This window comes from Maylandia zebra, linkage group LG7 (assembly GCF_041146795.1).
Source record: "Maylandia zebra isolate NMK-2024a linkage group LG7, Mzebra_GT3a, whole genome shotgun sequence".
Taxonomy (NCBI): Eukaryota; Metazoa; Chordata; class Actinopteri; order Cichliformes; family Cichlidae; genus Maylandia; species Maylandia zebra.
Window position 1 is genome coordinate 1693052 of NC_135173.1, and position 27168 is coordinate 1720219.

Sequence of the window (27168 nt, forward strand, 5' to 3'; positions counted from 1 at the left end):
ATTATAATGAGGCAAATTACATTTAATGTGGATCTATTATTAACGATAATTTGATTTGAAGCATTCTCTTATTCTTGGAACACGAGCTAAAAGTTCACCTTGATTGGCAGCCGGATGGTAATCAGTCCCTGAGATCGTTAGCACTACCCTTTGAGGAGTTCTTCAAATGAATACATTTATTCACAGGTCTGAGGCTGCGTCCACACCAGCACGGATAGATTTGACAACTGTGTTTATGTCTGAAAACGCTCCACACTAGCATTTTCAGTCGTTTTCAGAGTTGTGCGTCCACATTGAAAAGGCCGAAAACGCTGACGTTCCAGTCCTGCGCATGCGTGAAACACAAGAAGATTCGACCTGCCTCATTTCTGTCTGCTGCTTATTTACTTTCCGGCTCTTTGAAACGTCGCGGCAGAATGTCGAGGAAAAGCACCGAGTTTGTTAAATGGACTCACAATGAGGTGGAGTTGTTGCTGCGAGTAACACAAAAGTACAAAGTTGCAAAAGCGAGTGAGAATTAAAGAATTTGAAGAAAAGCTCTCTGGAGCACGTGCAGACTGATATTAAACTCAAACAAAACAACTGCTGTATAATGCCCTCCGCTATCTTTGTTTAATTAGTCACATGACTGCATCACATGACTAACATGCGTCATCGTTTTCGATAGTCTCTGTTTTCGCTGTCCACACTGCAACCGTTTTCAAATGTATACGTTTTCAAAATGCTGCGTTTTCCTTGAGCGAAAATGCCGTCTCAGCGTGGACGGGAGGCCAAAACGGAGAGAAAACGATGTGTTTTCAAATGCAAACGCATTAGTGTGGACGTAGCCTGAATCGTTGGAAGCTTCAGCCAAAGGTGGTGAAGCTGAAATGGACCAAATCCCCTGCGTTACTACATCCCAAAGGATACTCTATTGGATTGGCATCTGATGGCTGTGGAGGCCATTGGAGTGCAGTGAACTCGTTGTCGTGTTTAAGAAACCAGTTTGAGATGTCTGAGCTTTGCGGGATGCTGCTTCATCCTGCTGGAAGCCATCAGAGGATGTAGTCGGTGTAGACAGGGTCACCAGCAATACTCAGACCATTACACCAACGGCACTGTTGATACAAGGCTCCATGTATCTGTGCTTTAATGTTGTTGACGCCAAATTCAGGCAGAAGTCAATACAACATTTTCCCAATCTTCTGTTGTCCAGTTTTGGTGATTTGAACTTCAGCGGGTTGCCTGCATGCCATGTTGACCATCTGTATATGCCTAAATACTATGAGTTGCTGCCATGGCATTGGCTATTTGGATATTTGCATTAATGAGCCGGTTCGGTGACTGCGCTTACAGGGAAGGCCCACTTTAGTTGAAATTGTTCGACATGTGGACTACGAACTAAAAATGAGTTCATGACCTTTAGTCTGCAACAGCGTTTCGGTGGGTCGTACATGACAAAGTAACATCCCCACTGAGGAAAAAGAGACGATCACTGTTATTCACTTTACCTGTCTGATTGGACTGTTAGCATTTGTACTGTGTGCTAATATGAATAGTTGCTTTATCCTGTAAGTGCAAATGGCATTCCCGTGGTCCTCACTGCAGGCGTCTGTTTGAGACGTTGCCTTGTGACTGTACTGATGATAGATATAATTCCACCGTAACAAAAGGCTCAGAGTGCACAACAGAAATGGCCATTCAGCTGTATAAAACAATATCCCCTCCTACTCTTGCACTTCTCTAACAGCTGCTTGTGATATGAAGAAAAATGATTTCACTGTAGCGTTGCTCTCAAACACGCTGCACTGTAAGCCAATCTGGAAATGGCTTTCAACCTAATTCCTATATGCTTGTATTATAATGGAGTGCTGGGATGTTATTTGAATGAAGATGGATATCGTGTCTTGGGAGGCTTATAGCTAATTTCCCCAAGCAGCAGTGTCAAGTTCTCCGATGGCTGCTGTCTGCTGTATCTAATAGCCATTTGTGGTTGCTTCATCCAACAGTAATTACTTTCTTTCTCTAGTTTCTCTTACTGGGGCAGAGAGCGTTCTGCTTTTTAGCATTTAATCGTAAGTACGTTTAGTTGAGCACATGTGACGCTTTTTTATTCATTGTATTGGCTATTTTTCATAGCACACATGCGTGTTTCTAAACTGGAGTTTGCATTGTGTTTAGGAGAGGTAAGAGTGAGTGGGGAATGTGTGATGCAGTGACACTTCCAGCTGTAGATGATAAGGATTGTTTTGAGGGGCCTCCACAGCTGCAGAGGGAGAAATGTGATCGAGGGTAGACTCGCTGGCAGCAGCGTATTTGTTCTACCTGTCTCCATTTCCCAGTTTAAGTGGCTCCTTTCAGTTCATGCTTTTAAGAATTCTCTTCATGTTTCACTTTCTTGTCAAACTGCAGAAAGAGTGCAAATTGATCTTGCTTGTGTGTCCATGTTGGGTGGCTGTAGCTCAGGTGGCAGAGCAGGTCAGCCACTAATCAGAAGGTCGGTGGTTCGATCCCAGGCTGCATCCTGGCTGCATGCCAAATATCCTTGGGCAAGATACTAACCCCGTGTTTGTCTACTGGTGGTGGTCAGAGGGCCCGGTGGCGCCAGTGTCCGGCAGCCTCGCCTCTGTCAGTGCGCCCCAGGGCAGCTGTGGCTACAATGTAGCTTGCTATCACCAGTGTGTGTGAATGGGTGAATGTAGTGTAAAGCGCTTTGGGGTCCTATGGACTAGAAAAGCGCTATACAAATGCAGGCCATTTACTACTTTTTGAACGTTAGTCTCTTTGGAGACAAAGGTGCCACCGTTGGTAAGAAACTCACAGGGCGACTTCAGAGCCATTAGAGTCAGGCGAACTTGGGAAAAGTGTTCCCACGTTTGGGGCTCTGTCGTTTAACATCCACTTTCCAAGTCTGAGGCTCCTTTCTGAGAGCCTGTCTGCATTTCTCAGTGGGCGATGGCCTTTACGTTGGGGATGGGCTTAATGGGGACCAAGTCAACACCGATAATCAGACTTGAAACGAGCGTAAACTTAGACGCTATTTGCAACCACCCTCCAGGTGCAGGGCACAGATCCACCAGAGCTCAGACTTTCTGCAGAAACTGGAACTTGCGGTTAAGCTGGATCAGTTTGGAGGAACGAGAGCGATGACCTGTTTCTTTGGTGGTAGAATTGATCTTTTCGGGTCTTTCTGACCTTAAGTTTCTTCCCCATATTTGCTGCTTTACTTTTACGCCGGACTCTAACACACACACGTGTCACGTTAGAGGTGCTGCAGAACAGCGTTCATGATTAACAGGCTTCTGTGTATTTTTATTTTTCGTGCGTTCTGTAAACACTTAAATGAAGGACAGCGTGGCCACTGGGCACGCACGAATTCCTTTTGATGAGAAATGATGTAAGAGTACTTCACGGGGCACCTTCTTAAATGTCAAAATCTAGCCCTGAGATCTCATCACATTAGATCTTGTGTGGACCAGCGTCTCATGGTGTGTTCTAATTAGCCAGACCCAGCCACGTGTGAAGGATGACTGCTACCTTCAGGCAGCGAGCCATCTGTAGGAACCGTCACCTCAGCAGTCATTAATGATGGCAGAGACGCATGCAGTTCACCCCTGAGGTCGATAACAAAGAATCTAAGGCAACCAGTAAAAATCTGGCTCCATTCGACCAGTTCTAGTATCTTTTAACCATACTGGTGTTTGTGGCAAAGACATGTTTGAGTTGATAGGGATTGGTTTTGATTTTTCCGCCACATCGACATCTGTGAATACATGTTTTCCCCAACATTGTCTGTGTTTCTTTATGCTTTGTCTTTGCATCTTATGGTTTGTTAGTATGATCTCTGACTTCTGTGTTTGCCTGGTTGTACCTGCAGGCATCGGGCCAGTGCTTGGCCTGTTGTTCATCCCCCTGATCGGCTCAGCCAGTGACCAGTGCAACAGCAGTTACGGCAGGAGGCGGCCTTTCATCTGGCTGTTGTCGATGGGAGTCCTTCTGGCGCTTTTCATTATTCCCCACGCTGACGTCCTGGCAGCCCGCGTTGCATGGGGTGGCCGCACGCTCCAGGTGTGTGAAATGTTTGTTTGAATTTGAGTTTTTCAGACAAAGGGTAAATTCTTCCCGAGAGTTTATTCGTTTGAAGACTGTGTCCTCCATATAACCTTGCGTTTCCTCCGTGTTCCAGGTGGGCTTCCTGATCCTTGGTGTTGGGCTCCTTGACTTCTGTGGACAAGTTTGCTTCACACCGCTGGAGGCTCTTCTGTCAGATTTGTATCGGGATGAGGAGGACTGCAGCCAAGCCTTTGCCATGTTCTCCTTCATGGTGAGCTTGGGAGGCTGTGTGGGTTATTTGCTACCTGCGCTGGACTGGAGTCACGGCCTCCTCTCTGTTTACTTGGGAGGCCAAGCAGAGTGCCTCTTTTCCCTCCTCATCCTCATCTTCATCTCCAGTGTGCTAATCACCATGAAGGTGTCCGAGGAACCCTCTTGTGCCAACAGCGGCGCGGGAGAGTCGGGATCTCTACTGGAGCCGGGGACCGGTGTGATGGAGGCCGGCCGGTGTGGCGTGCCACGCTCGTGCTGCTACCTGCTGAAGTGCAAGCTGAGGCTCCTCAAGTCTGGACCCCTGATGTGCTTACTGAGGACATGCTGGTCCATGACGCCGGCCATTTACAGGAGCTACTGCCACGTTCCACGGGTGATGAGGCAGCTGTGCGTGGCTCAGCTCTGCAGCTGGATGGCTGTCATGTCTTTTATGCTTTTCTACACAGACTTTGTGGGTGAAGGCCTTTATGAGGGCGTGCCCAGTGCATTACCAGGGAGTGTGTCCAAACAAAGATATGATGAAGGTCAGATTCCTCTTTTTACATTACGTGCATATGATGTAAGATTTATGTCTTGCATCTTTATAAATGTGTTTGTAGCTCTAGACAGTATGGCATTGCCAAAAAAAAGTCCTAAATGCACAAATAGCTGATTACCGGTGCTCGTTGTGCTAATCGGATGCAGGACGTGTCCTCCTCTTTTTGTCATCGTGGCACACAGCTGACCTGGAATCCCGTGTATCTGTTATCATGCATCCGTTTCTGGTCTGTCTCAGGGTATCTGATATAGACAGAAACGATGGCTGAGACTAACACACCGATACAACACTGCAGATAGGATTGTGAGCGTTTTGTGAAGTTTTACCTTTTTTTTTTTTCTTTTTTTTTTTTTTTAAAGCATGTCAAGTAAATCCACTCCAAAATTTCAGGTATTGTGCTCCACTCCTGCTTAGGGCTGTGCGATATGCCGAAATATATCGGATGACAATATAAAAAAATGTATTGTTTCATAATACAGTCTCGCTTTTATTTCTTGCTGTCGTAAAACGCCATTTACTGCAATATTTCTTCATTGTTTTAGATGACTGTTAGCAACAGTCACTGCGGCACCACAGAAAGACCAGCCAAACACATCGACAAGCTCGTTTCTAAACGAGGGGCTGCGCTGTGCAGAAAACTGCAAATTACGCAGCAAAAGGGTCCCCACCACAGAAAGCTGCTGAGCTGTTTGATTGGACCCGAGTGACCAATCATGCCAGGCAGAGGCAGGACTTGGTGCCAACCAACTTTAGTTATTTTTATTTATCAAACATTTAATTTACAAATGAAATTTGAATTAATTTTAGTTTACTTAATTTGACAGTTAAGCCATGTAACATTTTTTCTGTTATAGCCTGCTATTAAAACTGTCACCATCATCACCCACAAATATATTATTTACTTTAAGATCATATAACCATACAAGCCCACGCGTGTTCTGACGTCTGGGTTTGTGCTTTTTAATGTGCAAACGTTTTCCTAAAGTGCAGCTGTGCCCAGAAAATGTTATTACCTAAAACAAAATGCAGCAAAGCAGTAATGGAATACATTTTCATTACCTCCTCTCACTACAGCAGGGATAAAGATTTCACTACTCAGTTTTTCTAGTCAGTCAGTCAGCCACCACATGAGACAGCCACTGGGGGGCGTGATGATCAGTCTCCATGAGGAAGTGGCATCAAAGCAGAGATGATATCTGAAGGATTCAAATGCCACTTCATTGCCAAACACTCATTTCTACCATCAAGTACCTCACCTCTCTGCCCAACATCTTTCAACAGAGGAATAACACTGGCCTCCCTCTTTGTAGGAGGACCGCATCTCTGCAGGATGAATGGCTCGATGAATGCTGTGGAGAACAGCCTGGATCTCTGAATGCTCTTGTGCATTTCTCCATTACCTTAGTACCTTGTTAGGGGCTAAATTCTTGGTGAAGTCACTCAACTCTCTGCAAATGGGGGGTACATTTTCTGTACCACCCAACCAGGCATATGAAGCCTTTCAGCTCACTCTTCCTCTCAGTGGAACAGGAAAGGACTTCCCAGCTTGTAGCTTGACCCTGCCTAACTAACAACAAAGCTCAGGTACTCTATGGGTACCTGTGCAGCGGCGAGGGCTGATGCCCAACCCAAGAGGCTTTATGTTGTAGGATTTATTTACTCTTCCCAGTCCCAACTGTACACCACCACATCATCCAGATATTCTACTGAAAATTCGGACATATCGCTCAGCAATTCAGTCACTGAAATGTGGCTGGCGCCCCCTGGAGGCCAATGATATAACTAAACGGGTACATACCCTCGAAGGCTGTGAGTTCTCTTACCTCTGGTGCTGAGGCCAGCTGCCGATATCCTTTAGTTCAGAGTGCTGATGTGTTTAGGTCCAGGATGTTTTTCCTAACAGATCATCGATTCCAGGCGTGAAGCATGGCTCAAAGTCAGACATGGAATTTAAATATCTGAATTCAATACAAAATCTCTGCATCTTTCTTTGGCACCAGATCAATAGAGCTGCACCACTCACTACTGGAAACGTCAACTTTCTGCAGCACTGGTACCAATCACTCTGGAATCCTGTAGCTTCTCTCCTGAACGGAGCGTCTTCCAGCTGACTTGTATTTATATCTGGACAAGAGCTGTAAACGCTGGGGTCCCACCAAAGAAATCTGGGTGTAAGAATGGTTTGCTGCTGGGGACGGGACAAATGAGATGGGTCAACTGAAACTGCCTCTTCTTGGCTCCATGGGGAGATTTCTTAGTTACCTCCTCGTCATTTACTTCACAAACCAACAACTGACGGTGTACAGACTTCTGACAGTCCTGGAATGTAATTTGGTGGATTCATCCAGCCAGAAAAATGTATACCCTGCGTTTGACCTCCACCCCGCCCCCCCTGTTTACCTACTTGGTTGAGTAAAGTAGGTCAAAGCGGCCATTATCTATTTAAAATAACTTGAAAGTACATGTTCCCATACTTTTTGGCAGATTCCCAATAAATATCAAATATTTAAGAGTTCTCGCACAAGTTTTTGCTTCTAAATATGTGTTTTCTTAAAGTACAACATTTTATCTGAAGCACAAATATGCTCAGAAAAATGACCATTATGACCTTAAAGAAAATATAATTTACTCTAAACCAGTAAGAAATCACCTGTTCACTACAGGTAGCTAAACCTGTCTAGCTGTCCTTCCGACACCGCTACCATATATACTATAAATGTATCCTTAAATCTGGGGATCTCCCCCCCCCTTTACCTTTTGCTCTCTCTCATTTGACATTTTTATCCATCCATCCACATTCTTTTCATACTCCTCTTTGTCCGCCTCTTTCATTCTTTACTTTGTTTACTTTCTAATTTTCTTCTGTTCCTAGTCCCGGTGCTTGCTGGACCATGAGGAATGTCACACTCAAAAAGCATTAATGTCAAGGAATCGGCACACAAAGAGCGTGTTCATTCAAGTCAACTAGACGGCCAAAGCACACATATCTGAGGTCTGAGTTTCATTTGTTTAATCCGAAATGCAGCGACTGTTATTACGCCACATCCTTCTGTCTGCAGATGTTCCTCCGGATGACGGTGATCTGTGTTGATTACAGTTGCATGGCCCCCTTTTTTTCTTAAGAGTAACCACTGTGCATTATCTGTAACATCTGTACCACAGAAAGTTGTCTTTGCACAGTACAGCTGAATCAGCTGTACTGTGCAAAGACAACTTTGCACAGGTCGCATCAGAGCATCAGGCCGTATAGTGTGAGACCTGCATCGTGACCTATGAACTTCTAACCCCTGCGATTTAATTGTACAGTTTGAGCAGGAGCTGAATAACGTGACTGAAAAAAATCGCAGTGTTTGCCCAGCTTAATGCAGACTGTTTAAACTAAACAAGCTGCTGTTTCACATAATAAACCCTGTCAGCCGCAGTATTGCCTTCTGTTTTAACAGTTAAAGCAGTAGAGACGAGCTGTTTGCATGTGCGTGGAACTCTAGCGTCATTAACCAGGTTAGCTGTTAGCTTACAGCTCACACTAGCTAACCAGCGAGCAGTTAAAAAGACAGCCGAAGCTGCACAAAACACTCACAAACTTATCTCACTACAACGTAGCGCCGAAAACATGACTCGCAGCTCGACACAGCTACTGTAACATAAGACTGACATCCAGCTAACCACAGCTAAAAGATATTTAGAGAAAACTTACTCAGGTTACACGAGCTGAGTTGTTTCACGCTGAAAAGTTGTTGTTTTGTTCTCACTGAAGACACCGGCACTGAAGACAGAGCTGTTCTTTTGTGCTGCTTTTAAGAGAAACATCCTTTGTATGTGAGGCCAAGGCTGTTCATCCTCTTCAGCTCTAGCGTAGACGACTGGCTCTGCCATGTTTTCATGTTTCTTCTTTCCGTGTGTCGCTACTTTGAAACGCTTGGGCCGCTCTGCCCGCCACAGTTTCAAACTGGTCATGTGACTGCATGGCCACATCTGATTGGTAAAAAAGTTACCGGAAACTCCACTGGCAGCATGTTATCTAATGTGTTAAACGAATTACTTTTTCAAAAAGTAACGAGTCGAATTTTGCAAATGTAGCGGAGTAAAAGTACCGTTTCTTCTTCACAAATGTATTTAAGTAAAAGTAAAAAGTATTGTGCAAAAAAGGTACTTTAAAAGTACATTTTTTTCAAAAACTTACTCAAGTAAATGTAACGGAGTAAATGTAACTCGTTACTACCCACCTCTGCAGCTGATTCAGTAGCATTCTGGCTCCCTCCCTTATCTGTCAGGGCTACAGTTTAGTGCTCATTACATGTGGTAGTGTTTGAAAATGGAGCTCATTAACTTTGCTTTCCAGGAGTAATATCATAAACATACTCTTCCATGTTAAGTTAGCTGCTGCTTGCTATGCTACTGAACTTGACCCTGACTGTTTACCAAGAGCACCTGGAGGTCAGAACCACAGCTGGAAGAAATAAATAAATAAAGACATTTAACCCTTTAAAGCCGGTTGGAGCCGGTGTTCTGCACGCTCCGTTTTGCGTAACTATTTTTAAATCCCGGTAGCACTGCAACCATGTGAGCTAGCGCAATAAAATTGTTTGCATATGAAACCGGAGGAGTTGTACTTGCATCTTATGCCATTAGCTTGTCCTAAGTCACAGTTTCCTTCCACATATAGCTTTGCAAAAACTGCATAAAAAGCACTTGCAGCAACAAAAACATAATATTCCAGAAACACGCTTTGCCGATCCGATCAGCTGTTTGTAACACTTCCTACACTTCCGCCAGGACATGGCGAACCATCGCATGTCCGCCATGTCCTGGCCAAAACCGGAAGTGACGTCATTTTGCGGAAATGTAGTTTTTTACCATCAGGGCCTCATGAGCCTATACTGGTGTTTTTAAAAGTTATCTTTGACTTTATGACTTTCTGTGTCGTTTCTGGGATGCTGAGGACTCATATTGCACTGCTGGAAATAGTTTATTTTGATGCACATGCTGTTTTTTTGCAAATTTGCACTATAATATTTATTTTCGTTTTTCCTGCAGTATATAGAAATTGGTGTATTTCAAAAATAAAACTATGAAGACACTCAAAATTTCTTGTGGTGGGAAACTATTTTGTGCAACTTTTTTGTATTTACAGTTTTGAGGGATAAGCCTCTTAAATTTCTCTAACTAGAAATATATGTTAAAAAAACAAAAACGATTTTTAAATTTTTTTGCAGTTTATTGCACTTTTTTCGCAATTTATGTAATTACTATGCACTTAATGCAGACATATTACGGTATTAAAATCTGGGCTATAATGGTTGTATTGATGTACATCAACTTGAAATGCTCCCAAAAATGGCTCCACAGCATGTAAAAATATAATATAAGCTCTGGCGGACTTGGTTCTATGGTAGGTCTTAAAGGGTTAAGCATGAGAAACTTGGAAGGACAAACTGGGAACATAAAAAGCAAGTCCTTTTTAAAATAAAGTCTTACCACTGACTGTTTTTGCCCTTCTTTCCTTTTTCTGGGCAGCAAATCTCATTACTAAACAATTCTGAGAATCTTTATAAAGATGGAAATGTTTTCATTTTAATATTTTGAAAGCGAGAGGATGAAATTAAATGGGCAATGCTATTATTAGAAAATTATATTTACAGTGTTTCTAATCATTATATACTGCTTTTGAAAAACTGTCTACTGTGACCTGTAATATCAAGACTTGTCTCTCTGGTTTTAGATGCATCACATTGTTAAAAATTTCCACTTATTGTTAACATTATTTAAATTCAATTCAGTTTTATTTATACCGCGCCAAATCACAACAACAGTCGCCTCATCGGAAGGTAAGGTAATCGGAAGGTTGCCGGTTCGAGCCCCGGCTTGGACAGTCTCGGTCGTTGTGTCCTTGGGCAAGACACTTCACCCGTTGCCTACTGGTGGTGGTCAGAGGGCCCGGTGGCGCCAGTGTCCGGCAGCCTCGCCTCTATCAGTGCGCCCCAGGGTGGCTGTGGCTACAATGTAGCTGCCATCACCAGTGTGTGAATGTGTGTGTGAATGGGTGGATGACTGGATCTTAATGCGGCAAATCTCCGTTAGCGAGTTAGCACGAATTGTCCCCGCCGTGTGGCTGCACGGCGTTGATGCGTTAGCGCGGTTAGGTCGTTAATGCATTAGTGCCATGCAGCCCCATGCACGGGGCAATCCGCGCTAACTTGCTAACAGAGATTTGCCTTCCTTTCATACGCCGATGACTCCCAGATTTATTTCCCACTTAAAAAGATAAATGGCTTCTCAGTAGACCCGCTGCTCAGATGCCTTGATGATATAAGGGCCTGGATGGCTTTGAACTTTTTACATTTTAATGAACAGAAAACAGAAGTGATGGTTTTTGGTGGTGCTTCTGAGGCCACTATTATAGATCTTGGTTCACTGGCACAGTATGTTAAACCAGTCATCACTAATCTGGGAGTTAAAATAGAGGCAAATCTTAAACTTGAAAGCCAGGTCAGAGCTGTTGTAAGATCTAGCTTTTTTCATTTGAGGGAATTAGCCAAAATAAAACGCCTATCTTATCGAAACAGCATTTTGAGACAGTAATCCATGCCTTTGTTACTTCTAGGCTGGATTATTGTAACGCACTTTATTTTGGGGTTAGTGATGCGTCCATTAGGCGCCTGCAGGTTGTGCAAAATGCTGCAGCACGTCTTTTAACTGGAACAAAAAAGTTTGAGCACATTACCCCAATTTTAATTTCACTCCACGGCTACCTGTATATTTTAGGATTGTTTTTAAAATTCTCTTATTTGCTTTTAAATCTCTTAATGGCCTGGCCCCCCCTACCTCTCGGAGCTACTACAACCATATACACCTCCCCGTTCCCTTAGGTCCGCCAATCAGCAGCTCCTTAAGGTACCAAAAACTAAGTATAAATCTAAAGGTGATCGTGCTTTTGCTGTAGTTGCTCCAAAGTTGTGGAATGATCTACCCTTGCATGTTAGGCAGGCCTTTTCTCTCTCTGAATTTAAAAGTCTTCTTAAAACATATTTATTCGCTGAAGCCTTTGGCATTGATTAGAGGGGTTGACTCAATTTGTTTTGACATGTTTCAATTTATTTTAGTTTTTTAGTTATTTCTTTTATCTTATCTCATTTTAATTTTCTTTACTTATGCTTTTAGCATGTACAGCACTTTGTGAACTCTGGTTTTATGTTAAAGTGCTTTATAAATAAAGGTGGTATGGTATATCAAACATCCTTGAAAGAGTAGTTGTCAAACAGCTAACAGATCATCTGCAGAGGTTTATTTGAAGAGTTTCAGTCAGGTTTCAGAGCTCATCACAGCACAGAAACAGCTTTAGTGAAGGTTACAAATGATCTTCTTATGGCCTCTGACAGTGGACTCATCTCTGTGCTTGTCCTGCTAGACCTCAGTGCAGCGTTCGATACTGTCGACCATAATATCCTATTAGAGCGATTAGAACATGCTGTAGGTATTACAGGTACTGCACTGCAGTGGTTTGTATCATATCTATCTAATAGACTCCAGTTTGTGCATGTAAATGGAGAGTCCTCTTCACACACTGAGGTTAATTATGGAGTTCCACAGGGTTCAGTGCTAGGACCAATTCTGTTTACATTATACATGCTTCCCTTAGGCAGCATCATTAGAAGACATAGCATACATTTACATTGCTATGCAGATGACACCCAGCTCTATCTGTCCATGAAGCCAGATAACACACACCAATGAGTTAAACTGCAGGAATGTCTTAAAGACATAAAGACCTGGATGGCCGCTAACTTTCTGCTTCTTCATTCAGATCAAACTGAGGTTATTGTACTCGGCCCTGAAAATCTTAGAAATATGGTCTCTAACCACGTTCTTACTCTGGATGTCATTACCTTGGCCTCCAGTAACACTGTGAGGAACCTTGGAGTCATTTTTGACCAGGACATGTCCTTCAACGCTCATATTAAACAAATATGTAAGACTGCTTTCTTCCATTTGTGCAACATCTCTAAAGTTAGAAATATCCTGTCTCAGAGTGACGCTGAAAAACTAGTTCATGCATTTATTACTTCCAGGCTGGACGACTGTAATTCATTATTATCAGGATGTCCTAAAAATTCCCTGAAAAGCCTTCAGCTAATCCAAAATGCTGTAGCAAGAGTCCTGACAGGGACTAGAAAGAGAGAGCATATTTCTCCTGTTTTGGCTTCCTGTTAAATCCAGAATTCAAAATCCTGCTCCTCACATACAAGGTCTTAAATAATCAGGCCCCATCTCCTCTTAATGACCTTGTAGTTAGAGCAGGGCGATATGGCCAAAAATATTTATCACCATATACATTTGAAAATTTGTGATAACGATATAACTGACGATATAATTAACACGAGACAAAATACTTTACGACTCCACAACTTTATTAGTGCAAAAAAAACCCCATCAATGTATTTTCACTTAAACAAGCAGCTGTTTTTTATGTGCATTAATGTTATATAAAAATGTAACAGTGCAAATTCCTCGCTGACAGTTTAACCAAAAGGCGTTTCCAGTGGAAACTGGCCGACATATCCTCAGCATAACCATGTATAATATCCACAACACTTAAAAAGAGGTTATACACACACAGTACGGTAATATTATGTTGAAGCACAGTACGTATCACTCCGCGAGGCTCCGCCTACGATAGCCGTAATGCTCCCACAATGCATCAAGCGGTGCGGCTTGGTAGCTCAGCAAAGTCGCACTGAAACATTTGACAGATTTTCGAGCGCCGTGCACATAAAATCGTTTCGAGGTCAGTAAACACGACCAGAGTTCATACATAAGGCACACGGGGTTATAAGGAGCTCTGTCGACTTTCAGAAAAATCAAAGGATTGATTTTAAGTGCGCCGTATTTTCCAAACAACACGGTAATAACGACGGCCCGCTAGCATGCTCTACCAAAAATAGTGCTTTGTTGTGTATCTGACGGACGAAAGCCAAACCAGTTCCACACCAGTTAAGCTGCAGCATTTTTACAAACCAGTTCTGGTTCATCGTTTCATTCAACGATCCGCTCTCGCGCTTCTCATTCTGCGTCACCGCCATGTGCGTATGAAAACAAAGGCACTGCACATTTTACCCATATTTTATCACAATATTTCATTTTCTTATCGTTGCCCAACATTATACCGGTGTTACCGTGAACGGTATGATATGGCCCAGCCCTACTTGTAGTAATAATAATAATAATGGATTGGATTTATATAGCGCTTTACAATACCACTATTCATTCACTCTCACATTCATACACTGGTGGAGGCAGCTACGGTTGTAGCCACAGCTGCCCTGGGGCAGACTGACAGAAGCGAGGCTGCCATATCGCGCCATCGGCCCCTCTGGCCAACACCAGTAGTACCATATCACCCTATTAGAGCACTTCGCTCTCGCTCTGCAGGCCTACTTGTTGTTCCTAGAGTATTTAAAAGTAGAATGGGAGGCAGAGCCTTCAGTTTTCAGGCCCCTCTTCTGTGGAACCAGCTTCCAGTTTGGATTCAGGAGACAGACACTATCTCTACTTTCAAGATTAGGCTTCAAACTTTCCTTTTTGCTAAAGCATATAGTTAGGGCTGGACCAGGTGAGCCTGAATCCTCCCTTAGTTATGCTGCAATAGACGTAGGCTGCCGGGGGATTCCCATGATGCATTGAGTTTTTCCTTTCCAGTCACCTTCCTCACTCACTATGTGTTAACAGACCTCTCTGCATTGAATCACATCTGTTATTAACCTCTGGCTCTCTTCCACAGCATGTCTTTATCCTGTCTTCCTTCTCTCACCCCAACCAATCAGAGCAGATGGCCCCGCCCCTCCCCGAGCCTGGTTCTTTCGAAGGTTTCTTCCTGTTAAAAGGGAGTTTTTCCTTCCCACTGTCGCCAAAGTGCTTGCTCATTCGGGGTCATGATTGTTGGGTTTTCTCTGTATCTATTATTGTACGATCTACTGTACAATATAAAGTGCCTTGAGGCGACTGTTGTTGTGATTTTGTGCTGTATAAATAAAATTGAATTGTTATGGCGTTAACGTCATTTTAACGAGATTAACACTGACAGCACTACTATTAACACATAGTGAGTGAAGAAGAAACACCCAGAACCCCCCAGCAGCTTGCACCTATTGCAGCATAACTAAGGAAGGATTCAGGAACTTTGACAATAGTGAGTAAGATTTGCTGTTGGTCAGCCTGTGACACCCCCTCCAAACAGCCCATGCCTTGGGTCAGCCTGTGTGTGTCTCTTTTCAGCATTATTCTAAACTTGATGCTGTGTAACGATTAGTCAGACCAAACTAGGTGTCCGTGCTGCAGAGTTCAGCAAACGTCACTCCAAGGCACTTTTTTTCACTAGAATGCTTTCTAGAAGGAGTCAGTGCAGAATATTCGACTGCAGCTGATGACATAAATCCATCTTTTATCGTCCTTCACTCGTTTTGCTCGTTCTTATACTTTCTGGACGCTGTTGTTTCTTTCAGGAATCCGTATGGGCAGCATGGGCCTGTTCCTGCAGTGTGCTACCTCAACCTTTTTCTCTCTGGTTATGAGTCGTTTGGTTCGGCATTTGGGATCCCGGTGGGTTTACCTGAGCAGCATGGTGAGCTTCACAGTCTCCGCTTTGGTCATCTGCCTGTCCAAAAGCGTCGTCTTGGTCACTGTAATGGCAGCTCTCACTGGCTATGCATACGCGACACTGCAGACCCTCCCTTACACACTCACCTGCCATTACCACAAGGAGATAGAGGTAAGTATAGAAGTAAGAACTGGATATTCAAAGACATGTTTTAGATGATTACAGTCAATGATTCCTTTCTCATTTCAGGTCTACATGCCAAAAAGAATAACCAAAAGCAGACATAAAAACGGTGTAACAGCCATGCGGGACTCTGTGTATTTGACTCCTGTGGAAGAGGAGGGTGGACTGAACCACCAAACGGGGCCTCCTTACAGGCACGCCTTGTTCAGCCAGGACAGTTACGAGTACTACCCCGGCCCGCAAAGCCAAAACGGTTCGTCTCACAGCGCCAACGCCCCCGAGCAGGACGAAGCCGAGTCGGGCTTTGAGAAACGCGGTGTGGGCTTGGACTTTGCCATCTTAGACAGCACCTTTCTCCTCTCTCAGGTTTTCCCCACCCTCTTCATGGGCATGATTGTTCAGTTTGCTCAGTCCGTCACTGCCTATATCGCTTGCTCTGCCATCTTTGGAGCTGTCGCCATCTACCTGGCCAGTCAGATTGTCTTTGACCAAAAGGACCTCAGAAACTGAGTGATGGGATCGCCAATAATCAACCCTTCAGGTTCCACGAGTGGTACTCGCTGCACTACTGTTCCCAGAAAGCCTTTTGCTAGTAACATTTTTTTGCTTTCAGCGACACTCTGCATTAAGGTATATCTGTTAGCGTGTGGCGTGTGAAACTGGCTTACCGAAGATAAAGTCAGGAGCCGTTTGCCGTGTTATAGCAGGAATTATCTGCTACCAGAAGAGTCACCACCTGCTCAGGTCCGATGAGGTACAGTGTGTACTGAAACCTATTGAATTCAACAGACGTGTCTCTTTAAAACTGTCACGGCATAATTTCTGTCCACCTTTTTCCTCAGGTACCTTCAAACAGATTTACTGTACAACCCGTCAACCTCGAATACACCAACTAACTTTTCTGAATCGTATTTTTTAATTATCTTAAGCTACGGTTTTACACAGTGCAGTCGGTTTTTGTCTTTGCTCACTCGTCTTCACTGTCACTAAGGCATTTTCCATAATGGTCATCTTACATAATGACATTTAAAATTAAATTAGGTGAGCGTGGGGAGTCGTCAATCTAATGCAAGATGGCAGAACAGACAAATTGGTTTCTTCAGAAATATGCTACTTTATTCATTAATTTGAGAGCCTCCAGAGATGGTCTTGCCAACTCTGTATGATCTCTTATTAGACCGTCCCTTCCTGCTAAATGTCATCACCTTTCTACTTTATAATCGACCTTTTTTCTGTCAAATGTGCTTTCGTCATTACACTTGTCTAGTCTCCACCATAAGTAAACTAACTCCATACGTGGGTGGGGTACATATGGGGATGTGGTAGTTCTGTTGGGCCATCAGTATCCATTTCTCCTCCTGGGATTGGTCACGTCCAGGAGGACGATGGCATGTGGGAGTCACCGAAAGGTGAAAATGTGACTCATTTTCTTCAGTCACAGCATCTCATCCTTATTTAACACCTATGGGAAATTTTGTACCAGTGGTAGACGGCAATCGCGTGCACCGTCAGGGTGTTTCATTCCTGCTGTATATTTCCAAAGATTTGGAGCGGCAATGCCAAGGCCTGTTCTGGCCCAAAGCCTTATTAGGAGACCTTTTTTTCTTTCAGCAGTCAGTGAGCTATACTCTGAGTCTCCTCTTATCCCTCCCTTCCTCGTCTAGTGCCATCTTTTAGTGCTGTTTACTGCGAATATTTGCATACATTTTTACTGTATAATCCCTATGGGAATTTGTTATGCAACGTGCTGAAGTGAAGTTTCTGACTGTGATGATTTAGCAATTAGGCTGTTCAGCTGAATGGGAATATCGCATCAAATGTCCTTTGTGTAGATAATCAAGAGAGGTAATCTAGACTAGTGGACTGCTTATCCTGTCGAGTAATAATAACACACTTTCCCCGTTGCCTAAGCCCCGTTTAAGTTTTTTTTTTTTTTTGTTTTTTTTAAATGACAATCTAGGACATCCAGATGGGCTTGTTATATAATCCCAGACGTGAACGGTAAACACGCAGAGTGATGTCTTATGGATGCCCACGTCATAGCAACCGTTCTGGAAAACATCTCCCAAAAAGTTATGCAGTGCATGTCAACATTTGGTTACTGAAAATCATGCAAGCAAGGGCGATGGAGGCCGTGCGTGTTTGTATGTATGCATAACATGGAGGACAGATTGCAAGAAGTCATGAGTAAGTGTGAGAGTAATAGTTGGTATGACTCAAATGCAGTTTTTTGTTTCTTCTCTTGCTGCACCGACAGCAAGAGGAAAGAGTAGCCTGAATAATGCTTTACATCACGGAGCATCATCTTGGCCAAATGATGAAGAATCCATGTTTGTGTCAGTTCTTGCTGAGAATTTGTGTTGAGTCCTTCTTTTCTGATCCTACACAAACTGTTCGGTTGGTACAACAGAAGGATCCTATTTCCTGCATGGAAGACCAGAGAATTTGTCATGTTGACATTACTGCCAAGCAATCGACTTATCCTCCATGTCTAGCATTAACTGAAAGGTTGTTTTACAAGTGCCTGTACATTTTCCAAACATGTTTTGTACATATGTATTTATTTATTATGCTTCTATTACAATATAGCATGTATTAAAACTATTGGACTTTTTTTTTCGGCATCTGTCACAGGTGCAGGGGTGAAGGCTCTTTCTGTGAAAATAAATTATTTGTATAGATGTGTTATAGAAGCATTCATAAAGCTGTAATTTATTTTAATATTACCCATTTCACCCCCTCTGTTGGCTTTGGGGACACTGCAGAGCTCGTTGCTGAGGTCTGTTAAGCCCTTTACACAAGTGACATGGTTTGAGTTTCTTTTTCTGTTTTCATGGTTCATTTAAGAAATCGTGTCCTTTGTCAGCAGTGATTCGTCGGGGTCATACGTCTCATCAGTGGTCAATAAACAGTTTCCGTTAACTGCAGTTGTCTGTAACTGGATGAGTGGAGATGTTCTCCTTGTATTAAAACAAAGTGACTTAGTGATTTAAGGCCAGAAGTTGTTTTTGATTTTCTGTTTTATCACATGACTTCAGCTACTTATTTCAGAGTTTATATCATTTTAACTGTACACCTGTCAGGCTGTGTATAAATGTGCAGTTACCAAATAGATTTTATACAAAATAAAAGATCTGCGTTTTCAATGAGGTGGTGTCTTTGGTCCTTCATGCGACAGTGTTTAAAAATCAAACATTACATGACAGAGGTCAGAAGCGTTTCTTTAATTAAATCTGAAACAAGTTCTGGATCATTTATTTAAATGAGCCGTTTACAGCGTCCACAATTCTGCCAAAGCCGAAGCTTAAAGACATGAGCGCTACAAATGAACTTGGAAATGGTGCCATCCTTTGGAAATCTTGGGGAACTGATGTGTGCGAGAGAGCTGTTGGTGCGCAGCTGCGTTGGGCTCACTGACGCATGGACATACTGTTGGTGGCATTATCCATTACATGGAAAAGACGACAGGCTTTCATGTTACACGGAATGGCACGCCGACAATGTGCGCCGTTTCGTGACGGGCCTCTCCAGTGCTCCTCGTAGTTCTCACGAATGCGCCGTGAGAAATGCACGGCTTAGGGTATACGTGGAAAAACCTGACATGATTAAAATGACACGTTGGGCCTCCGTTACCCGGTCGTGCTGTTGAGTTCAGAGGCGCTCAGTGTCTTGTTCAAGGTCAGGGGGGCGGATGCTAGCCTGCACTGAAGGCTTGAACCTTGATCTTTGCCGTTGATTGGTGCGAGCTCCCCGCTGGCTCTCTGGCCCAGCTGACATTTCAGTTTAGGCTTAAAAAAGCCTAGATTTGCTGGGGAAAAGTCTTAAACGTGGCAGGAAAGAAGAGCGACCAGCACAAGAGCCCTGTCATTGCTCTCCGGTGACAAGTGGGCCTGTTTTTACACCTTCCTTCTAAATAAGGAAGCGATCGGGTAGACATATGACCACCGACCCAATTTGGGAGCAGCCCGAGTGCCCGTCGCGTCCCATACCGCGGAACGCCAATAAGCTTTCTTCTCTTCCAGTTAGGCAGAAACAGCAGCTATCCCCCTCACATCTCCACAGACCTGCTGTTTTTTCTGCCTTTGCAATAACCCTGCGGGTGAAGTCAGCATGATGTCATCTAGGGATGCGATAGTCTTGGCGAGGTTGAAGGGTTTTTGGTGAGCGCAATATTCTGAACTCTTACCGAGAGAGAGAGGCTGTCAGAAAAGGGAGAGAGAGAGTGAGTGTGTGAGAGAGAGGGGCGCGGGGGAGCTGCAAAACATGGTAATCACCACCACCACCACCAACATCACCATCACCATCACCTCCAGCTCTGCCGCGCACTCTCCCGTCTCCTCTCCTCGTCTGCACCGGGGCTTGCGTTTCATGCCCAGAGCACTGATCTGTGCTCCAAAAATAACCCTCAGTCAGCATGCCGAAGGAAGCAAAACAAGAAGAGCGGTATTTTTAGGGTCATTAATTTTGACCACGTGGCCCGAAGGTAAACCGGATGGCCGTTGCGCAAAGGCTCCTCGTCAGTATGTCCTGCGAGGCCGGCACGCCGCACTGGACGCTGACCGCAGTGGTTCTCCTGGGCTTTCTGCTGGGGATCGTGTCAGCGTACCCTTTACCGAGCAGCAGGACAAATGCAACTTTACTGGAGAAACGATGGGAGACCCTCTTCTCGCGCTCTGTGCTCGGGATCTCCGGAGAGAAACCGGAGCTGAATTGGGAGAGTGACTATCTGCTGGGCATCAAAAGAGTGCGGAGGCTCTACTGCAACGTGGGCATCGGGTTTCACCTTCAGATCCTCCCCGACGGCAGGATAAACGGTGTACATAATGAAAACCAGTACAGTGAGTTATATCTCCACCAATGTAATGCAATAGACATAAAAGAGAGACGGTCAATAAGCATGGATCTGCGATGAGCAGGCTAGTCTATCCCCTCTATTCATTTGCATGATCGCGTCTCATCCGAGTCGGGGAGAGAACTGAATTTCTTCCACGGCAAAGACAAATCTGTTAAAGCACGTATCCATCAGTACTGAAAACCCCTCTTCCTCCCCCTCCTCCTCCAGCTCAACCATGTCACGAATGTATGGACGCTTTTAGACACAACTTATTTTTACGCAGCCCTCTGAGGGCGGTCCGGGAGACCAATAGCCGTGCACGCCGTGCAATTAGGACAGCTATTATTGCGATAACCACAATGCGCTAAATTAATGCGCCTGGATGCAAATGGAAGATGGGGTGAAAGATGCAGAACAAAGGCTCGGCATGCTGCGCAGCAACCTGCAAGGTTACACCCATAGACGCAGAGAAAGCACAATGCTACAGTGGCAAAACGCACGCACTTAGCCAGGATGCTCCTTTGGTATGTACCTCACTGTTCACTCTAACGTAACGCATCTTTGTCATGTATCAGGTCTAATAGAGATCTCGACGGTGGAGAGAGGAGTGGTGAGCCTATATGGAGTGAAGAGTGAGCTGTTTGTCGCAATGAACAGCCGTGGGAGGTTATACGGAACGGTAGGTATGCACAGTATTTCGTTTATTGTTCAGCACTGTTGGTTAATTGGATCCTGAAATCAGGACGCACTTGGAGCTCGATCCGCCTTTTTTCTGTTTGCCTGTCATAAATTGGAAAGAGACTCTTGCCTTATGTGGCTGCAGGGGAGCTGCACGCTACGGCCTGCGAAACCTATATTTCAGTTTCATCAGGAATTTCTAAAGCTATATTTAAAGCAAGTGTGCGAGGCCTGTTGGCCGATGGGTAAATAATGATGAGGTTAACAGATGAGGGATTTAGATCACAGGGCTGTACCGTGTGTGTGTGTGTGTGTGTGTGTGTGTGTGTGTGTGTGTGTGTGTGTGTGTGTGTGTGTGTGGGTCGGTCAGAGAGAAAGAGAGCAAGAGGAGGAGGGAAACCCCCCTGGTGACAAGAAACCTGTCAGCACAGTTGAAAATCGATTTTAATGGCAAATGGCGCAGCACACACATGTTGAGAGGCACATGGGCAGCACCTTCCACAGGCCTCCATAATCCTGCCCTTCAAACATGTTCACTTTATTTCTCTTGTTAAACATTTAATTCTACAAAAGACAATCTGTTCTTAAGAGTTTCCTGGCAGTTATTACTCATGACTTTGTTTGCTTGTTCTCCTCAACAGCCTTTGTGGTCTTTTGAAAATATGGATTCAGGATCCAATAAAACAAAATGACTCAGTGTTTTAAAGGCGCTGAAGATGCCTTGAGGTAGAGCAGGTTTTCTTTCAACATGGCAAGCAAGGTGACACATGGAAACCTCTGAGTTTCATCAGGGTTTTTATTGATAGCTGTCAGCTCAAGTCTTGTATTTGATATATTTTATATCCTCTGATTCTCTGAGGTTGAGCATTTTATTGCCTGAGGACCTCATCAGATGCTTTATAATTCTTCCTTTTAGTGTTTTGCAACTCCATCATCTCCTCCATTGCTTGACTTGGATAACTGGAGTACTCTGGGTCTTAATCAGAGTTTCAAGCTTGTGCATCTTATTATTGCCCAATGACCTCACATTCCCAATGTGATGGTAGCTAGAGCACAGTTTACATTCCTTTTATTTAGTTCGTCACTGAACTCCTCATCTGCTCTGTGTTTATTTATAAACAAAAGTGGGGCATAGAAACGACTCTTGGTCGATGCTGTTATCAGATTCTCCCACATGCCATCCTTTTAATGACCTTATCAGACAGGAAACACGTGCTTGTTTGAGCTGACGTGATCGGTTTGCTTTTAAGCACATTGATGACAGTTATTAGCTCCGAGTGGTGCGGGAAGGAACATTATGTTTAGTGGAGCCCTGCTGACACATGAATGTGATTGTGGAAAACATATTTGACAGACAGAATGTGAATCACTTATCTGGTCATGAGTGATGAAGCGTTAGCTTGAGAGCATGGTGATGATCTGATAAGAGACTGAATTAGGCCACATGGTCTCTGATGGCGAGTGTGACTGTTGCACACTGTGCAAGTCATGCATAGCCAGCTCAGCACAGCAGAGAAGGGTCAGATATTTCACAGTGTCAGATATTCAAAGACGAGCAGTTTTGTCTCCAAAATTGTTCTTATTTTATTTATTTGAGAATATTTGCTGGAGGTTTTAGGTCTGAAATATTGCATCTCAGAAAGCAATACTTGCAAGATTTGGAGTTAGATCAGATTGATAGCAGAAAGTGGGAGCAAGGCCTAGTATGGGTAATAATAAAAACCTGAAACCTTCAATGACTTATTGAGTTTTCAAGTTACCGGCTGACATTAAAAAAGCTCCGCTGGGTGGTTCCACAGAGCTGCAGTGGCTTTTCATTTAGTCAGGACAGCATTTTGGAGTAAAACACGTTTAATTCTTTATAGTTACTAAACACAGTCAGGTGGAAGCAGCCCCTCCCTGAGCCTGGTTGTGCCGGAGGTTTCTTCCTGTTAAAAGGGAGTTTTTCCTTCCCACTGTCGCCAAAGTGCTGCTCATAGGGGGTCATTGTTCATTGTTGTAGGGCCTACCTTACAGTATAAAGCGCCTTGAGGCGACTGTTGTTGTGATTTGGAGCTGTATAAATAAAATTGAATTGGATTTGACATAACTGTTTAAAGTAAATCCAAAAATCATTTTTTGAGTGCACAGCATTGCAGCGAAGTAACACAAACAACTGAAAAAATGATTCTTTAAAACCCACAACAGTGAGATTTCACTGTTTTTATTACTGTTCATTGCTCACAGTCTTATTTAAGCTTCAAACTTGTGTCTCTGTTTGCATTTGTGTCGAGCAGCTCGTTGTAAAGCATGTCCTGTCTCTTTGTCGCCTCCAGACAGTCTTCCACGACGAATGCAAGTTCAAGGAGAGCTTGCTCGCGAACAATTACAACGCCTACGAGTCTCTGGTTTACAGAGGATCCTACATCGCACTCAGCAAGCATGGCCGCGTGAAGAGGGGCAACAAGGCCACAACTGCCATGACTGTAACGCACTTCCTACCCCGAATATGACGAGCAAAAAGTGGCAATAACAAACGTATTTGCACATGTGGATTATCTCCCAGGTAACATAAATACCGTATACTACATACAAACACAAAAAAGACAAAAATGGACTATAAAATAAAGAAACACAGTTATATCTGATAGTATTTATTCAAACTTTATATGTATATTTGGGTAGTTTACTTTGTATTAGAAATGATCAAAAATGCCATTCTTTGCTGCTTTTGTGATTTTCATCCTTTTATGATATGAAGGGCACGGAGAGGCGTCGTTTGTCCCCTCTGGTTTTATGGGTGCTTGCTGGAATTGGTTGAGTTTTTGTCCTGTCGGTGGATGACAGCTCATCTTTTTCAAATGGATTTGTTATTACCTCAAAGCACCGTGTCCCAAGGATGTAGAAAATGTGTGCATGAAATTTTTACACAGAAGAATGCCTGTTTACTTCTAAGGTTTTTTTTTGTTTGTTTTTGTTGTTGTCGTCGTCATCTATCAAGGACTATAGACATTTCCCACCCGTTGCATTTGCGTGTCTCTGTCACGGTCAGGGCAACTAGAGCACTTGAAAAAATAACGGTTGTTTTCTTCTTGCTTTGTCATGAGGTGGCGGTGCCTTGAATTCCTTCTTGCGGCCCCCCCTTACCCTTGCATGCGAGAAATGTGGTGCTCAAGTCAGAAATAGGAATGATACGCAAGTCATCACTCCCTCAGACACCACTGGGGGGGCTTTAGCCCAATTCCTAGAGGGCCAGAAGTTTTTTCACTTTATTTTCTTTCCATAATTAGATCAATTTAGTAAGCGAGACTCTACGCTGCACAGGACCCAGTGGAGCCTCTTGTTAAAAAGGAAAGCTGGATTTGGAGTCGCCATCACCTCCAAGGGAGCTTTGACAATCCCGGGGTTCGTTTGAACAGTTTTTGTAGCCGGATCATCAGTCCAAACTGAAAATGTGAATGTTTATGCATTGGCTTTCATCATGTATGCGGATTTGCCTGTTTTCTTCCTTTACATGGCGGAGGGACAGAATATCATAGACCTAACACTATGACGCAAAATACCCTCCATCTCTGCCTACTGTACATTTCCCCCGGTTCAAGTCGGTGCCGTCTGTTGCATCAGGCCTCTTACTCTACACTGCAAAGTTTATGTGACGATGAAGTTGGTTAAAGCAGCATGCTGAGTAAAATTACAGAGCAGGCACGGTCTGCTGCTTTAACTCGAAATAAATCGAGTGAAAAGCGACATTTACTCTCAGTTCAAGATCCTGGGATTTGCAAACGATCCTTACGGTGTCTCCGTTTTTGATATTTAGATAAAGCGGATCGTTTATGACAGAGTTTTTATGCATTCTTCAGATTGGTCACTGAGTCTCACAGGAGAGCGCCGAATATGAGCTGAACCAAAGGGTTACGTTAGTGATGTACATTCAGGCTTTGCATACAGCATATCATACTTGAATTTAACAACCTCTCATGCTCCTCTTTCTAATACTGTAATTTTCCATAGTAGAAACGAGAGGGCACAAGAAGCAAACAAAGCAAACGATAGCTAAGATGGACAGAGGAATCACTGAGTGTTTAAGTTGAGGAACATGTGGATAATATCGGGTGAAATACCTGCGTGGCAGACTCGTGGGTCTCCTGTTAGTTAATCTTAGACTGGACGGTCATCGCAGGGACCTGAGAATCCTGTGCATCTGAGCCATTTTTGCGCAAAGGTCAGAGGCGTGGGCGATTTGCCCTCTGTGTTATTCGTGTAGCTGCGTTTCAGCCACGTCATTTTTGCTTTCTAAAGTTTAAAACCTGTTAGGCCATTTTCCTGATGAAAACAACGACAGTTCTCTTGTAATGTGCAATGAAAGTACTAATGATTTTCGCAACTTCTCAAGTATTTTAAATGCTGGAAGGAGGTGCTATCAAGCTGGCTTTGACCTTCATTATGCTACGAGTATAAGGCCAGCTCGGTGAAATATGATTAAAAGGAAGTAGCGAGGCACTTGTAGATATGTTATCATATTTTACCTCATGCCCTTTTAAACACTGACAGAATGTCTGTGAGCAATGGTTTATGCGCCCTTTAAGCTCCAGCTTCTGTCTAGTAGCAGAGACGAATGTGTGCGTAAGCACGTATGCATGTGTCCGACTGAGCACACTCCTGTCCTGTTCTGTTTCAGCCAGAACGACTGTAGCGATGATCAATTTACCTTAAGTCGGGAATGACGAGGCATTGTCCAGCCGTGCAAACTGACGCACGGTAGTAACGGAGAGGACAAAGATGAGAGCGACTGGAAGCAAAGCCAGTGAGTTGAGGGATGCGTGCAGCAGAAAAGCGCTGACTGTACAACAGCTATGTAGCAAAAGGCCTCGTGAAAAAGAATCAAACGCTTCCAGGAGAGGGGATGCTTATTTCTGAATACTGTGATCCAAGAGAGCAACTTGAAATGCCCAGGATGTCATGTGTGTATCTGAATACACCACTTATAAGTGTCTGTGGGGGATTTTGCCTTGAGCATCTTATTTGTCATTATGAGCGATCAGCCATCGAAGCAATGATCACATGTAGCTTTTTCTCTTGGCTGACCACATGAGGAAAAGGTCAGAGAGCTATTTTTGCTAATTTATCCAAAATATATAAAAGGTGCGTTTTTAATGGAGCGCAGAAGCAGTTAGCTGACGCGAAAGAATAAAAGCACGTGGTTTTGATGACGAGTAGTTTCTGTACGGCCCTGAGAGACACTGTCAGCACTGCAGGAACAGGAACGCCACAGCAGTTCCTCCAACATGATGCTTTCTGTTGAAATCGATATTGTGCACACACCAACTAAGCTTGGTTTTTACTTTCTAAGACTAAGGAAACATTTACTGTCGCAATTGTACGACTTTTGCATGTTGCTGTTCAGAGGCATAAAAGGTTGTATGATACCGCAGTAACGGAGAAAAGGTCCTTAACCTTTACTTCCTCAAGTCCTCATTATGCATGTAGTGTTCTGAACGGACTAGGTTTGTCTTACCCCTTTGATTAAGGATCCGGATCCAGGTCTGGGTTTTGCCATTGCGCTCATTATATATCTGTTCAGCTGGTTTCAAAACGTGTCGGTTCGTAGGGAACCGGAGGCCTGCGGGCGGCTCTGGGATCAGACTCCCGGTGTGCCACCGGCAGCCTTTGTGTTTCTCTCTCACTTTTCTATTCCTGCACTGAAAGGAGAGTACTTCCTCCGAGTCCACCCCCTCTTTTTTAACATATACCTCACCTTCTGCCTTAGTTCCGATTATTGAAATGATTGTAAATTAGTTTGAAACAACAGACTTCTCCAATCATTTGTTTCTGAAAAATATGATGATGAGTAAGTAAAATAATATATTGCAAATGGTTTTCCTTTTATTTTTGTACGTATGTGCTGTGCACAGCAGTCAACTGTATTCCTGAGACGATAATAAAATACGTTTTTGTAAAATCTGTTGCGAATCTTTTATTTTATTGTGTCTAAGTTACTTCACACGCGCATGACCAGAGAAAATCCGAGTACCAGCGCAAATGTTGAACCTGCAGCCA

At 43.7% G+C, this 27168-nt stretch overlaps 2 protein-coding genes across 11 annotated transcripts in view; both read left to right on the forward strand.

Moving 5' to 3' along the window:
- Positions 1–18769, forward strand: part of LOC101474184 (solute carrier family 45 member 3) — a 45145-nt gene extending 26376 nt beyond the window's left edge. For 8 of the 10 annotated variants that reach the window (XM_004569133.3, XM_076885534.1, XM_004569131.3 and 5 more), the window contains 4 exons: positions 3857–4047; positions 4166–4829; positions 15343–15608; positions 15687–18769. In XM_004569133.3, the coding sequence (XP_004569190.1) occupies positions 3857–4047; positions 4166–4829; positions 15343–15608; positions 15687–16130 (1565 nt within the window). In that variant the 3' untranslated portion in view covers positions 16131–18769. The remainder of the gene's footprint in view (positions 1–3856; positions 4048–4165; positions 4830–15342; positions 15609–15686) is intronic. The other 2 variants (XR_001167958.3, XR_001167959.2) reach the window with 2 other exon arrangements.
- Positions 18770–19818: 1049 nt separating this feature from the next.
- LOC101473890 (fibroblast growth factor 6) lies at positions 19819–27072 on the forward strand. Its single transcript, XM_004569126.3, has 3 exons — positions 19819–20458; positions 21030–21133; positions 23448–27072. Exons 1-3 carry the CDS (start codon positions 20113–20115, stop codon positions 23622–23624), a joined length of 627 nt encoding a protein of 208 aa, XP_004569183.1. The 5' UTR covers positions 19819–20112; the 3' UTR covers positions 23625–27072.
- Positions 27073–27168: the final 96 nt, after the last annotated feature.